This window comes from Sesamum indicum, linkage group LG7, assembly GCF_026168435.1.
Source record: "Sesamum indicum cultivar Baizhima isolate 11 linkage group LG7, ASM2616843v1, whole genome shotgun sequence".
NCBI classification, from domain to species: Eukaryota; Viridiplantae; Streptophyta; class Magnoliopsida; order Lamiales; family Pedaliaceae; genus Sesamum; species Sesamum indicum.
This window is the reverse complement of record NC_142663.1, coordinates 14235372-14251663: the sequence shown is the minus strand read 5'-3', so window position 1 is coordinate 14251663 and position 16292 is coordinate 14235372. Positions and strand designations below refer to the sequence as shown.

Sequence of the window (16292 nt, the reverse complement as noted above, 5' to 3'; positions counted from 1 at the left end):
CAGTATGGAGGCATCAAGAACAATCCAGTGCATGCATGTACTATAATAAAAGGATAATCACACCCGCTTTTCTTAAGGTTTTATGTAATTACATTTAAATTTTTTTGTAATTTAAAACAAAAATCCTACTATTCCCGACGTTTGTTTTTGTTTATAAAATGGATCCCTCTGTTAGTCAAACAAATTATTTTATAATCAGATTATCCCTAGGAGGATGGAGATCAACACACGTCCTCACAATAGTTCAATTTTTATAGATTTGGTTTAGCTTGTAATAAGTTAGTAATAAATCAATTTAGGTTAAATATAAATGTTTACTGAATTTTGTTTGCTAGTATCAGTAAATTAGGTTATTTTTTGACTAATGAAGAGATTTATTATTTATTTGATATTTGATGGAAACAAATATCAGAGTACTATATGTAATTTTTTAAATCACATAAAATTTATATATAATTATACTAAATTCCAGGAAATGATGGTGTAATTAACTCTAGGATAAAATGAAAATGTTGTACGAGCAAGATTGAATTCTGAAACTGAAAATACTGTCGATGGTAAAATGAATGTATGATGTGGATAATTGGTTGTGGATATGTGAATCAAATATGAAATGGTTGGGGCTCCAGCCCACATTAGAAAGTTATGGGCCGAATTCAAATTTGGTCTTGCTGGGTGGAGCAACGTAAACGTGGATGTGGATGTAGGGAGTAAAGAGGAGGATGGAGCTGTGATTATGAGAATACTGCATTTTTTCACATTATTGCTCTAATTACTGACATTATCAAAGACTTGAGAGACTCGTTCCTACAGATTGCCCATTAATTATACAATACTCATATGTTCTTACCAAATCACGTCGCGTTGTTGTATGTGTTGGTGTCCAGATTAATTCAGAAAAATCAGATACTGGTGTGGTGTGGTGTGTCAGAATATGTGGCCTGTGGGCAGTGCTGCGGCCCAAAGTGGAAAATCAATCCATCCAGATTCCAACATCATCAACATATATGAAGCGCCGTTGCCCCTGCCCTGCCCAATTATTGGAATTCCCTCAATCTTAAATCTCATCTCCTTCAACTTTATATGACAGTTGCAAACTCTCCACCCAAAAACTATTATGTATTTTCAGTTTTATTTGAATTTCATGTAAAACGGGAATACTGTTGAAAATATAAAAATGATTTTTCGGAAGAACATTGACCATCATCGTCTAGATCGCCTACTAGAATTCCTACTTAATTTTCCTAGAAAGAGACTATGTGGTATTTTGCATAAGTTTGTATTTCCTATGTCTTTACTTTGACTAGGTTTTTAATTTTTCCATGTAATCTAGAGTCTCTCTTAAGCAGTATAAATAGGTGGTATTTCCATTTGCATTTCAACTCAATCACAAGTCTTGCATCATCTTTCATAGTGTCAAGTAAAGTGTTAAGTGTTTGAATATTTTGAAATTGTGTCATGTGTTGTACATCCTTAATAAATACAAGTTTTCTTTCGTTGTTCTTTTTCACGAAAAGTTGTTGATTTTGAGCTACTGTATGTAATACACTATTTCTTACAAATATATTTGAACTGTTAAGAACCCTCATCCTAAAAAATAGATTATTAAAAAGAAATAAAATTATTGTGCGTAAAAATGTCTCCATCATTTTTTATACAACAACAAACGTGTCTTAGTTCAATCATACTTTAAATACTCACACACAAAGTTACACCGACCCCACTTGACAGTCTGAAACTTCAGCTTTGTTACTCAAGAAATGAATATTAAAAATTTGTGATTTCGTTTTGAGTTTTTAACGAGAAATATGTATTTTAAATTTTCATGTGAATTTGTTAATAAAATTGAGTCTTATATTGAACTGATAAATCAATATACTTTGATAACAATACGTACAAATAAATATAATTTTATTATAATTATTACTTCAAAAATCAGAACCAAAAGAGGCTTTAATTTTGCAATAATATAAGAGGGGAGTGTTAGCTGTAAACCAAATTTGGAGGGACGATAATTAACAAAAGTATTGATGGTGAGGCAGTGATGGGATCAGGGGGTTTGCTACAAAAAAGAAAAAAAAATAAAAGTCGCACTAAGGACAAGAAAAGGCTCAAACTAATAATAGCGTGCTAATTATTAACCATAATCGCCATTGCAAAAAGACGGGATTAGAGTATAGTAATGGGGACATCATTGCTTGTGAATTTCTAGCACAACCACTCACCACTTAAACAAATGCGCCTTTGGTTAAGCATGAAAAGATGTCGTGCTCTCGGGCGACGCGACATTCATTCTTTAGGCGCCGCTGGATGCTTTCCCGCCGATGTTGACGCCCCCAATATTTCCTCATTATTCTTGCACTTGTTCTTCTTCTTATTATTGTTTATTATGCAGAATATATATATATCCAAATTAGACCAGATTGAATTTATTTTAATTAATATCCAAATTGCAAAAGATTAACCACCAAAAAAGATTATTTATATTAAAATTCATTAATATATTATATAATTCGATTACAGTAACCTCACCAACACATGAAGCATGTTAAGTACAATTTCTACTAAATCAAGAATTACAAACTTATTTATAAACACATTTTAAATAAACTTCTAAATGTTATATTATATTTGAGAAAATGTTATAAATGGACTTTTAAAATATGTGCAGAGTGCAGACATCCATAGACGTGACAAATGGTAAACATAAATTAACCACAATTATTAGTATTGTTTTCATAGGTGAGGCTAAACCATTAACTATAGTTGAATATTAAAATAAATATTGAACCGATTGTGATAAACAATATTGATTATCATGATTTTTAAATTATAATAATTTATGATATAAAAAATAATTAATTTTTATTATATATACAAGTATACTATAAAATATCAACTGCATCATGCAAGCTTTAAGTTTTGAATAAGATTCTCAAAATAAGATGATACGTCTAAAAAAATAGGGAAGACATTTTTATACATGGTTGATTTGTATGAGCTTCTTTGCTTTGAGTGGAAGCATTTAGCTCCAATTATTCGCTCACCCTATCATCAATTTAGTTATTTTGTCATCCTAATCGGATAAAAAGTGGATATTCGGCTTCTTGTACCCACTGGGTTTGGGTATTACCCAAACCCGACCCCACCAACTTGCATCATATGACCCATATTACCAGTTTTATCACTACAATATATATTCTCACAAATCAATATAACTTACTACAATCAAATAAAAATAAAGCAAAAAATTAAATTTTAACTATAATTAACTAAATTTATTACAGTTAATTTTAGCTAGAACTAAAATATTTATCAAGATTTTAATTGTGATTAGTAATTTGACTCCAATTGCAAAAACAACGACTAATAATCGTTATACAATCATAGTCAGTTGCCACTGTCGAATTTTTGTCAGTGCACAAATTACTAATTAATATTAAATTACAAAACATGTAGGTAATAATTTTAATATATTGTGGTGTAGGATAAGGATGTCACTAGATTCACAACTATGGTGACCTAATTATATACTGTGTATTAATATGACATAGATAGGCTATGGTGAGGATGAAGATGTAGGTAATTTGACCTGTGAGCAGAAGAACAGGAGATGTAGAGTAGGGGGGTGGAATGGGATTACCTTTCTCGTGGATTTTCTTTACCAGAAACGCTATAAATTATTGACGTTTTTAATGAATTCTTGTCCTTACCTAAGTTTGTGTAAATGCTAAGTCCATCCCAATTATTGCAAATTGCCAAAAGTTGCTATTATCATACATACTATTAGCCCCACATTTCTACTGTTCCATTTGACAAGTCAAATTGGTGACAGTACCATCAATTAATTGGTCTGGGTAATTAAGTCATTACTTATTTATTTAAATGTTACAAGTTTAAATTTCACTCAAAAATATATAAGTTAGTATGAAGTTGTTTATAAATTTTGATTTAAATCAATTTTTAAATAATCTAAAACTAAAAGCAGTAAAATGAAAAACACTCATTTCAACGTATTTTCAGCCATAAGTGATCATAAAGTGCTTATTTTTCAATTGAAGCTGTAAAATAAAAGACACTCATTAATCAGTGAAGACTGAATTTAATTCCTCGTAGAGCTATGATGATCAGTTTGGACAATACCAAAACGGATTTTAGTTAAAAAAAAAATTCAATTGAGATAAATACAATATATTTGATTATAATATTTTCGACATTTAAAGCCAAAAACAAAAAGGGACATAGAGTTAAGGTGGGAATGGCAGTAGATGCATTATTTCAAGTGGTGGTTTCCTTAAGTAAATGATGGGTTGGCAACTAGGCCTTCTCTTTAATACAACTGTAGCCTTTCTTACCTTTTTCTTTTAATTTAGTTGAAAACAATTTAAGACGATGCATTATGAACATCACATTCACTCACTGCTCCAACTTAAATGCAATACCTCTAAATTAAGTTTTTGACAGCCACTCCACATGAATTCCTCAAAATAGTCATAATATTTGGGTAAAAGTTAATTTTGGGTGTAATTATTAGGGTGTCTAGTCTTACCTTGTTTTGTTTTTTTTTTGTTTTTATATGATGTTTGTTTTATTACATCATTCGATACCTTTGAATACACAGTCTGATTCAATATATTGATATTTTTAAATCAAGAAATGTGTTGAAAGAAATAAGAAATTTGAGTTGAAGTAGACTATATATCCACATTTGTGAGACTCGAATTTATCGCTCAAACAATACCTCATTGTTCGTCTTAACTAACTTTTTAAGATTTTACTTTCACGAATAATCTTTTTATTTCAATAAATGTCATATTTAATTTTTAAATGGTCATTCTTTGATAAGAATAATGGGTTAATGATCTTAAGTCCGAATAATTATTTTACTCTTGTTTATTATTTTTTAAATTAAAATTTTGGTATTAAATAGTTGTGATCAGAGAAGGAGTGTGGAAAAAGAGTTAAAAGGTTGTGGGTTCGAATCTAACAAATATAGGTATACATTATTAATTTTTGAGCGTAAAAAACAAAAAAAAGCTTTCACCTAAGGCTAAGGATTCCACGAATTAAGGGAGAAAAGAGATAATGTTGTGTCCTTGAATGTCAAACCCATTAATACCAGTACTTTTTTTTTCCTACCTATACTTAATGCTACCTTTTTTTTTTTAAATAATAAAAAATCAAAATAATGTGAATTATGTCGAGTAGTAATATATATATATATATATATATATTGCATAATCTACATTTGTTAATTTTGTAGTAATGATATTTCCGAAAACTTGAATTGTGATGTAGTTGAATTTGAAATTTTAATTTAAATTGAGTTTGGTCGAATCTAAATCAATTAAATGATAAGTGTAATCCACTTATTATGTGATCGATAAATAATCACATAATAAGTATAGCACAATTATTATTTGATTGATTAAGTTCAACCAAGTGGATTTGAAAAAAAAATTTTCCAAAAAAGATCAAAATTTTAAATAAGAATAAAGTGTAGAGTGTTTAAAATTGGAATGTCTAGTAAAAAGAAAAAGGTGGATATTGCATGTAAATATAGTTTAAATTAGGACCAGCCTTCTATTTAAACAATATTTTTTCTCTCGAAAAGTAAATATTTGATTACAACTTTTTATAAATAAGAAAACATTAAAATTTAAATTAAAACAAAATGTACCACTCCCCTCCCATAAAATTTTCCTAGGAAATTGAAAACATGCCCACCCACCTACTTTACAAAAAGCTACTACACTTGTTTTTTTCTTACTTAGGTTATTTCTTCAAGAAATGGACTTTTTTCTTACTTAGTTTATTATTTAAAAAATTATAAATATTTTTTAAAATTAATAATTATTTATAATAATAATTAATTATAAAGAGTATTTTTTTAAAAATAATTAATTGAAAAAATATTTATAATATATCAAACAATAAAAAGATATTGCAATTATAATAAATTTAGAAAAGATGTTGTAATTTATTCAAAATGAAAAAGAAGGGGAGTGAGGGCTGAAATCCCAAGGTAGGTGTGACCCCCCAAAAACAGTAGACAAAAGCAGTCTCGGGATATGCCAAATCTACTGCTGAGTAGGTAGAGTGGGGGCCACCCCCTTCTTGATATTTTCATCATGATTGAAATCAAGCGGTGACGTTTACACTTTGCTACTATACATACATATTTTCACATGCTCCAAATTGTGGATGAGTATATATCACAAACTTGAATTTCATGCTCTTTTTTCATCAAAATTATCCAAATATTTATTATGTAAAAGAATAAGAAATCTATGGAATTCAACTATTTTATATTATTCGCTAATTTAATTGTCTAAAATTTCATTTCGGATAACCAAAAGTTACTTCCATCTTTTAAAATAATATTTAATAATCAGTGATGTTAGGTCAATATATTATTAAAAAATATTTTAGAAAGTTAAATTGTGTATTTTGAAGTATCACAAAGATCAATTGTGAGTCATAATATTGATGTTTTGATTCTTGTATAATTTCAATTAAGGAAACATAATAAAAGAATAGAGAATTCATATAAAAAACAAAAGATTAAATATTAGATTTATCTTAAAATGAATGTATATTCGTTGAGGGTATTTCCAAACAACAAGAAAATTAAATAATATAAAAAGAGATATAATCAACTGTCAAATGACTATTTATATAAACATAGAAATTACTATAATTATTCTTACACTATTTTTGGAAATTCAACAGACAACCCTTAACTAATTTTCCATTAACAGCCAAAAATACAAAAATAAAGAGGAAATAAAACATTTTTTTTTAAATCAAATATGGCCATACAAAATAAAAACAAGAAAATTAAAATTGAAAAAAAAAAAAGAGTAAATGCTTCATTTACTGATCAAGTGCATTAGGGCCAGTGCAGTAATTCACAAGCGGGTTCCAAACCCACTGAACCAAGAACCTCCGTCGGATTCCGTTCATGTTGTACGTGGCACCATCTTTACCGTTCAACATCTGCCCGGTGTACGACCCGCCTCCCCCTGTTCCATAAATGCCCTCGCATAAATCCGCTATTTCCACGGGGAAAACCGGGTCTTGACCCGCGTACCAAGCATTAACTAACGGGTTTGTGGATAGCTCCGCTATCTCGTGAGCTATCACGCTTATCATCCCGTCCACCCCAACGTCGCCGTTTGGTGACTTAACGGGCTTCAGCCCCGGGATATAATCCGGTACGGCGAACGGGTACGCGCACACGCCGGGGCACAGTTTAGCTGAGTTCCCCACCCAGGCGTATGGTAGCGTATACCCCACGATGGATGGAAAAGTGAAGTAATGGAAACCACATACGTTGTTGCAGAAATCCTGAACGTACACGTCGTCTGAGGTCAGCAAAAGGTATACGCCGCTCTTGGGGTTGATTGGGAGCGGGCGCGTGGAGGCGGAAACCGCCGATTTTATCACGGATTGTACGGAGAGGCGCGTGAGCGACTTTCCATGGGAGTAAAACCGGTCGTTCTTCTCTTCGCCGACGTGGACGGTTCCCGATATGTTGGCGCCGGTTTGATCGGTGTATAGCTGGACGGTTTTCCACCATCCGGCTACGGACGGTGACTTAGAGCCCGCGGCGGAGATAGAGCTGATGAACTCGCGGATAATCCGCTTCTGGGAGCTCTGCCAGGTGCCGTACCAAATGGGGTAAACGGTAATATTAGCGGTGAGGACGGGGCCCATGTGGTATTTCAGGTGAACAAACTCCGATGAACCTTCATACTTTTTCGAACCACCGTAGAGAAAATCCGTCGAGTTGGGCTTCGCATTGGGCCAGGGTCGCCAAGAAACGACCGGCACAGCGAAGAAGATGAAGAGGAGGAGCGGCCGGAGAGGTATCGCCGCTGTGAGGGGTGATGGCGGAGGCATAATTGTGGGTGCGATGAGTAGTGTGGGCTAGTATGCGAGTGGAGTGAATTGGGATTTATATATAGCTGATAAATGTTGCAAATAGGAACAAAAATTTTGAACTGGGGAGGGGTGGGGGTGGTGTTGAGTCGTCGTAATGGAGGACAGATGGATTCTTAAAAATATTGGTGGAGATGTGGGGCCGCCGGTGGGGAATCGAAGGCTTGATTGTGATCGTAATGTGACGGGTCGGATCCAAGTTCGGCTCGGATTCACCATCGGGGTTTTCTGTAATCTACAAGTAGAATTTCTACTTGGGTTTTTGGCGGGAAATAACGCGATGCAGGGGCAGTTTGGGGATTTTGGGTTTTGGGGGACCGGGAGCTGCTTCTGTTTTCTCTGCGTTGGCAGCTTTGAAGCTAAAAGCGCTTTCAAAGCATAATACTATCCGTATGCCCCATTACTTGTCCCTATACACTCATTTTCGTCCATGTCTTTCGGAAATTCCCCCCTTCATTTATTATTACTATTATTATTTCTAAAATTTTTAACCTTTTTCACGAATTTTGCAACCACTCATTCTCAAAATATTAAATAATCATAATCAACACCTTTTATCTATACAACCTATTTTATTCTGATACCACATTCTTCTTATTTTTCATAATTGAATTTCAATCTTATATCATAACACGTGTGCACATTTGGAATGTAGGTTTTTATATCTAAATTTCAAAAAATGTGTTTCGAGTCTAGTAACTTTGTATTTCAAACATATTTGTTTATATTTTTATAATTAAATTGAGTTTGAGTTTATCGAATGAAAAATTATAATTATGTTTAATAAAAATGAATTTAGACCAACTTTATTCTGAATGATCACAAATTAAATTATTTTTAAAAATGATTTAGATGTAAGAAGGTGGTGGCCCATTTAACCCCCAAGTTTTAATAGCAATGAATGAAGTTTTAGTGGAACACATACTGAAAATTTATGTATCAAGTATGAAGCTGAAGTAGTTACTACAATTTGTTGAAACGGACACGTTCTATCACCGCCCCAAACTTAATGAAATTAAATTTCAGTGTAATTAGTAAGTGGAAATCATTTTAATTTGATTACAAGTGATTGATTGCGATGCCCCGCCAATTTTTTTATGCACACATACTTTTTAAAAATAACTCCAAGCTTAGGTTGATCCATAAGCCAATGTCATAATGTGGGATGTAATAGATAGGTGGTTCATGGACGCTCTCAGCATCACCTTCCATTTCTCGTCGGAAACCACATTATTCACCGCCCTATTTAAAGACAGATGGACGATGAATGAGTTTCATGAACCGCTTCTTGCAACCTTGTCAACTCATAATTGTCATACATATTTATATATATATATATATATATATATATGCCCCACTTCGTTTTTACTAATTCTAACTCAAATTGAATTTAATTGGATATGAACTAATTATATGAAAAGTACAACACATTTGCAGTGTGATTAATGTATACTTTAGAAAAAGTGATCAATCACATAACACATAACAAACATATGAACTTGCTATGTGGATTGATTTGTTTCATCTAAATTTGATTTGAATAAGAATTTTTCCTTATCGCCACTCCAAATATTGACAAGACCAATTGTTGTTTTTGTTGGAGCATAGAGCCTAAACTGTATACTAATTTTGCGCGGTCTGCGGATGGCTTACGTCGATCAGGCATTTTATTTAAAAAAAAATTATTTGTAGAGCGACAGAAACAAATTTATTGAATTATACATGCTACTAATACGTGGCACACTCAATGTATATGAGCAAAACTATTTAAAAAGTATAAAATCATTATTCATTACTATCTTTCATTGAAAGTTTTGTTGCATGTATTTAATTTGAGTTGACTTTTTCATTAAAAAAATAATATCAAAAGACTTGGAATGAAATAAATAATTTTGAAAGATAAAATAGCAACGGAAAGTGAGAAAAATAATTAATTATTTGAAAAGGTAATTTTACCACTTAGAGACAATGGGAGCAAAGATAGAAGAAGTTAGAAGGTAAAATGAAAAGGGATTAAAAAAAAAAGGCTTGAGCAATTAAGGGTATTATTTCTTCATGCATATGACTATGAAGGATATTTTAGTAAATTTTTTATTATATATTGAATTGTTATTTTTTTTAAATTTAATATTTCTTTCATATTTTTACGGGGACTTTATTTTTCTTCCTAATTCCTGACACTTTTACCCCCCAAGTTAAATGCAAGATGTACGGTGGTTGGGAATTATTGCCCCTGAAATTAAGCATTAGGTTCATCAAGAGGATTCAAAATTGATGCACTCGACAAAAATTCCATTTTTCTTATTTATTTATTTATTTATTGACAATTAATATTAAGAGTGCAATGAACTTATACCCAAAGGTTCAACTGTCAATGTTGGATGCCTCCACAAAAGGGAAAAAATAATATATATATATATTGTACTTGAATGGTAAATACAAGCTGTAAAATAAATTGATTTTATGAGGAGTTTGGCTAAACTTATTTAAAATATTTTTAAAATTTATATGATATTAAATTTTATTTTAAAAATAAAATTATAAATGTTTGGATAAAATAAAATTATGGAGCTTATAAAATATCAATAAAGAAATATTAATAAGATAAAAAAAATTACCCAAAACTATTTTATAAAGAGATAAGTGCATAAAAATCATAAAATACAAGGGCACCAAGAGTAGTATGTAAAAGAAAAATTCCCATCTAAAATTAATTTCCAAATAAATTTAGCCATGTGTATGAAATAACAAGGATAATTATACTATTCTCTTTTGAGTTTTGGGGCATCTAGATTCTAGATGTAAAATTTTCTGTAATTTGAAAAATTGTATCTAATACTCATGAGATTTGCTTTCATCTAATAAACAGGTTCATCCAAAATTTCTTGACATTAACAAAAAAAAATTAGATAATAATTGATATATATTTTCAATTAACTATTGACCTATTGCAGGTCAAACTATCTTTTTCTTACTAAAAATATAGTCTTACAATGGTGAATATATACATTCTCACATGCTAACGTGCAAAAATGTATAAGGGTAGTTGATCATAAAAGATTTATTTTGACTTACAATATATCAGTAATACGTCAATTGGAGTTAGATGTAGATTTTTATCCTATTTTTTTTTTTTTTTACTAACGAATAGACTTATTTGTTAAACGAAAACAAAGCTAAAAAATATTAGATGTAATTCTTTAAATTATAAAGAATTCATATATAATTACATTAATGAGAGGAGAGAATTGTCCCAAAATAATAATATAAGTCTTGCAACAGGACAAAAAAAATGGTAGCAAATAGAAAAGAAACAAAACTAGGAAAGCGAAGGGCGGAGTGAATGGCGCTGGTTTTATCAGCAGCACTCTGCAACAAATGGGCCCTATTCAACCAGCTGAGCAGGAAAGCGAAAGTGGGCCCGACGTGGCCCATTTGAAGCCCAATATCCAATAAGAAGAATCATTAACTGTCCTCTCTGGGCCCATCTTCGGCCCATATGTCCTGACAGTATAAGCTCTTTTTGTATGGTGAACTTCACTTCACACGGAGAGCTGTTCTTTTTTGTATCTTTGGGTGGAAGCTAGCCCACGCGGCCGCTGACACATGTTATGCTGTCACATTTCTCACGCGCTGCCGCTTCATTGTCCCTCTCTTCAGACAATGTTGCGGAAACTTTGGGTACTGTTTCTCCACCGCGGGATACAGAAGGACAATCCGTGAAGGGCGGGTGGCGCTGGCAGCCACCTCAACGGCTGGAGCGTGGTCTGACGCTCCGCCACGGGTTTAGGAGAAGTGGGCCTCGGAAATGGGAGTCATTTGACCCTAGACAAATTTTTGGGCCTTTGATGTTTATAATAATAATAATATTACTATTAAAATTCTCCAATATGATAAGAAGGTTGGAATTACTATTTTAACCAACTAATTAATCTCTATCATGTCGTTCTGGTTCATTTTCTAGGGGTAATTATGTACTTTTATGCTTTTCTTTCAAATGAGTAATTCCTTCGATCCCTTTGAAGAGTAATGGTTCATACAATATTTTGTGTTTGCAAAAATAAATTACGAGACAAATAAAATAAAATAATATGGACAAATTATTTTTATAAATTTAAATAGAAAAATATTAAAATTTATGAAGTGAAGATAATTCTCTTATTATTCACTACAAATGTCGATTCAAGGTTTTGAAATATTTCTTAGACGCGAATTGCACGGTACGTTCTACTTTGAAATTTGGTAACAAGGCTTCAAATATTTGATGCCAAGGAACGCGTGGGATTCTCACAGTTGTTGAGTTTCATCGTGGCAGATAGCTTTTGTATTTGAGTTATTTTAATTTATTGTGTGTTATAATTTACGTCTTGTCTTGTGTGGTATGGAATAGAATGATTTGTTGGGAGATAAAGATAGATATGAGTAGGCTTTGACATACAATTTGAGCTTGAACACCATAAACTTTGTCGTGGATCCGTCCCCAAATAGGCCAAATTTAAACATATTTTAGATCAAATCAGCCAATTCAAAATAAAATAAATAATATTCATTTCGAATCCATAAAAATATATAACACTCTAATATAATATAAACACTTAAACAAATTTGTTTGAACACATTTAAATTGTCATGGACACTTAATTTGGAATTCAAATGTCAACCAATTTTTTGGGTTTTTATTTAGTAATTTATTTTAAAATTTCAATATTAACAGTAATCTCTACCTTTTTTTTAATTTTTAACTTTTATATAATATATATATATATATATATTAAAAGCAAGCTCAAATTGCAATTATTTAGTTGGAATATAGTTTAGCTTATTTAATTAAAATGAAATGATTTAGGGAAAAGGGAGCAAATTAGGCTTTAAGGAAAAGAAATGATGCAACTTAATTGTGTAACTATGATCGATCACTAAAGTGGTTTCAAAAGCATTAATCACCGAAAGAAACCTCAATCATACACATCAAAATTAACAATCAATCATCATCCTATATCACATCACAAAAAATTACACTAACTGTTTTGAAATTTATTCTCATCTAACAAATAAAACTATTCATTAATAAAATTATCAAAATCTACTCCTAATCGGCTTATTACAAAATTATTATAGGTCAAATATATATTTTTTTGATCAAACTACCCATATAAGTTAGGGTGAAGATGTACTCTATACATGCATTAACACGTGTAAAGATATATGTGGGTAGTTTGATCAGAAAGAAAAATTATTCAACTTGAAATAAGTCAATATTAAATTAATCAAGAGTAAATATGAATTTTTATTCAATTTTTTGTTAATATCAATAAATTCTTTAAATACTGACTAATAGAGATATCTATTTATTTATTTATTGATTAAAAGTAACTATTAGACATAATTTTTTAAATCACACGAAAATTCCATATAGTTATATTAAATATTTGAGGAGTACAGTGTAATTATCGCAACTTATAATTAAGGTTTGTAATGTATTGATTCATTCACTCCCAATGAAAAAGAAAAAATATCAACAAAGAAAAGGATTCTTTCTTGTAGCATTGGAATGTCAAAAAATAGGAGTAACTTGGGCCAAGAATATGGAGCCACCTCAACTTTGGGGCCGAGGCCTCATTTAAGCCCATCTTCATTGGGCTTTTTTCTTGGCGTCATACTCATTTTGACAGTAATTCCTTCACCAGCTCCCCTAAAGCTACCACTCTCTTTGTAGCCTTTTAGATTAATCATTCTATGGTAAAAGATGAAAAAAGTAACAGTAAAATCAGTTATCTTTCTCACCATTTCTATTGCTATCTCTATTTCAAGTCACTTAAAACTGTATCTATAGTTGTATAAAGAGAAAAGTAGTCCGGCGATCACAGCTCTCACATTGATGTTGTACTACTGCTATATTGATGATCAGTTAGCCAATTTTGTATGAGAATTTGGATATGTTCAGCTAACAGCATAGCATAAATTCTCCAAGTGAAACACATAAATCAGAAATACACCCCATGAATGATGGACCAGGGACCATACATATGTTGGAAGTTCAGTTCTCAACTTTTGAAAGTATTATGCATTAAGAGTAAGTAAATAAACAAAATACCTACATTCCCTTTCTTGAATGGTCTTTTCACAACCCTTGCTACAAATCATCGGTTCATTACTCAGAGGCGGGAATTCCAGACTTCTAACAGGGCCGGCAAAAACACATAAAAATTAGTCTTCAACTTAGACTAGCAAAATGAAGAAATACAAGGAAATGCAATGGGTGTAGGTGTCTAGGAATCAGCAATGGTAACTTCAACTTCCACACCAGGTTCGATGGTGATTGAAGTAATCTGCTTCACAACATCTGGGGAACTAAAAAGGTCAATCACTCGCTTGTGAACCCGGAGCTCAAATCTGTCCCAGGTATTAGTTCCTAAACAACAAATTCCACAACACCAAAATTTAAATCCATATATCAATAGCACCAAGCCTATGTGATAGCCACTAAGCACATGAACAATATGAAGAAGCTCAATGCACAAACATAACACAAAAGTAAAAATTAAAAAAATTCTAAAAAAACATATTTGGTTGAGTTATCTTATGTGGAAAGATACAATCAAAGATTTTACACCGATCAAAGATATAAGAACATGTTGGTTTTAAACAATAAAATCCCTGCTATAGGAAATAAATTAAATAAATATTTTCAAAGATAAGGAACCCGGGCCCGTCCAACTGGATGCAATTCCACACAAGAATATGATATAAGAATTCTTTTACACCAGTGATAGGATTCATACCTTCACCACATGGAGACTTCCTAGTGGTGATGTGAAGAACCTTGGTAGGCATTCTCACTGGTCCCTTTACCCTGAGCCTCTTATCTTTGGCACCACGTACCAAGTCAGCACAAACTGTCAACCAAATTTTCAAGTCATCAATGTCTCAAACTATTACAATGAGATCTAAAATCAGAAAGGCTAAAATTGATCTTCAAAAAACAGACCTCAGAACATATCTAGTCAGTAGTAAGTTTCTTCCATCTGATTAAAAATTTCATCTACTAAACAGGGCAATTTATCCCCGCACCCTATAAGCTAAGACAGAATCAAACATACTCAATCATTGTCCGTTAGGTCGTTACCTATACAAGTACACTTAACGATCATTGTCCATAGGTCATTGTTACATATATAACTAAGTAAAGTTGGTGGCATACACTCAGATAAATCATTTTCTTATACAAGACAGGTGCAGTAAACAAAATTGATAAACTCTGTATCACTTAAAACAAAAATTTCGAGCTCAAAACACCAAAACGAGGATGATAAAAAACGTAAGACTACAACATTGATGATGACAGTAGCATAAAATTCTTAATCCACAGTCTTGAAATGAAAAAACAAAAAACAATTTTAGCTGCATCAACAAAGTATACCAGATAAAAGAATTAATATACAATGGTTGAAGTACAGGCACAATCCTTATCTGCACGATCCAAGCTAACTAGGTAATGTTCATAGCGATTATAATCGAACGCATACAGCATAGTAATGCTAGAAAAAAACAGCAAAACATCCTCAATGTGGCATTCGTATCAGAACAAACCGAAATTTCTCTACCCTCTAATCATCAGAAGGCTATTAACATAAAAAGATCAATACATAACTAGAGCAGCCAACGGTATTAAGATTAAAAGGGTCCACCTTTTTCGAGATTCTTGACGTTCTTGGAGGACAAAGTGATACGGATCTTGTGAATCTGCTCTTGGGGCTCCTCCAACCCCGGTTTCGTCGGCTTCATAGCTGCGTACGCCATTCTTTTTCCCTCAGCTTTTCTCTCTGAAAAAACAGACACACAAAGCACACTGTCAATCAAAAAAAAATCCTTGGCAAACAGCAACTTCAGAAACAGATTTTGGGGGCTTAAAAATATCATCATCGGAGCACGCAGTTGTTACCGGAGGCAAATTGAAGAGTGCGGCGGAGCTGGGAAAGCCAAGCAGTTTCTGAGCTTCGACGACCTCTCAGAGAAAACAGAAGCTCAGCGTATTTTAGATGGGTTTATAAACCCAGGCCTAGGGTTTTCTTTTTGGTTAATTGCTTCTACCTCCCCTGAACTTACCATAATTACAAAAATATACTCAATTACTTTTTTTTCCCCCTGACGGACCCTTTATATTTTTTTTACTTTCCCCCTTTTTGTTATGTAATATAAAACTTCTTCCTATTTAAAAGATATAATAATAATAATAATTTAAGTCTGGCCTTTTAAACAAAGTGGTGGAACAGTCGGATAGTATGATACATCTTTTCTTTGAAATAGAAATTATATATAAATTTTCTCGAGTAAAAATTATTTTGATA

At 32.1% G+C, this 16292-nt stretch overlaps 2 protein-coding genes across 2 annotated transcripts; both read right to left on the bottom strand.

The window, feature by feature from the left end:
• Window positions 1-6652: 6652 nt before the first annotated feature.
• LOC105179226 (protein EXORDIUM-like 3) lies at window positions 6653-8013 on the bottom strand. Its single transcript, XM_011102826.3, has one exon. The coding sequence runs from the start codon at window positions 7903-7905 to the stop codon at window positions 6877-6879; it is 1029 nt and encodes a 342-aa protein (XP_011101128.1). The 5' UTR covers window positions 7906-8013; the 3' UTR covers window positions 6653-6876.
• Window positions 8014-14022: 6009 nt separating this feature from the next.
• On the bottom strand, window positions 14023-16038 carry LOC105179227 (small ribosomal subunit protein uS10y). Its single transcript, XM_011102827.3, has 4 exons — window positions 15887-16038; window positions 15633-15767; window positions 14727-14840; window positions 14023-14356 (listed from the first exon to the last, which is right to left on the bottom strand). The coding sequence occupies exons 2-4, from the start codon at window positions 15742-15744 to the stop codon at window positions 14214-14216; spliced, it is 369 nt and encodes a 122-aa protein (XP_011101129.1). The 5' UTR covers window positions 15745-15767; window positions 15887-16038; the 3' UTR covers window positions 14023-14213.
• Window positions 16039-16292: the final 254 nt, after the last annotated feature.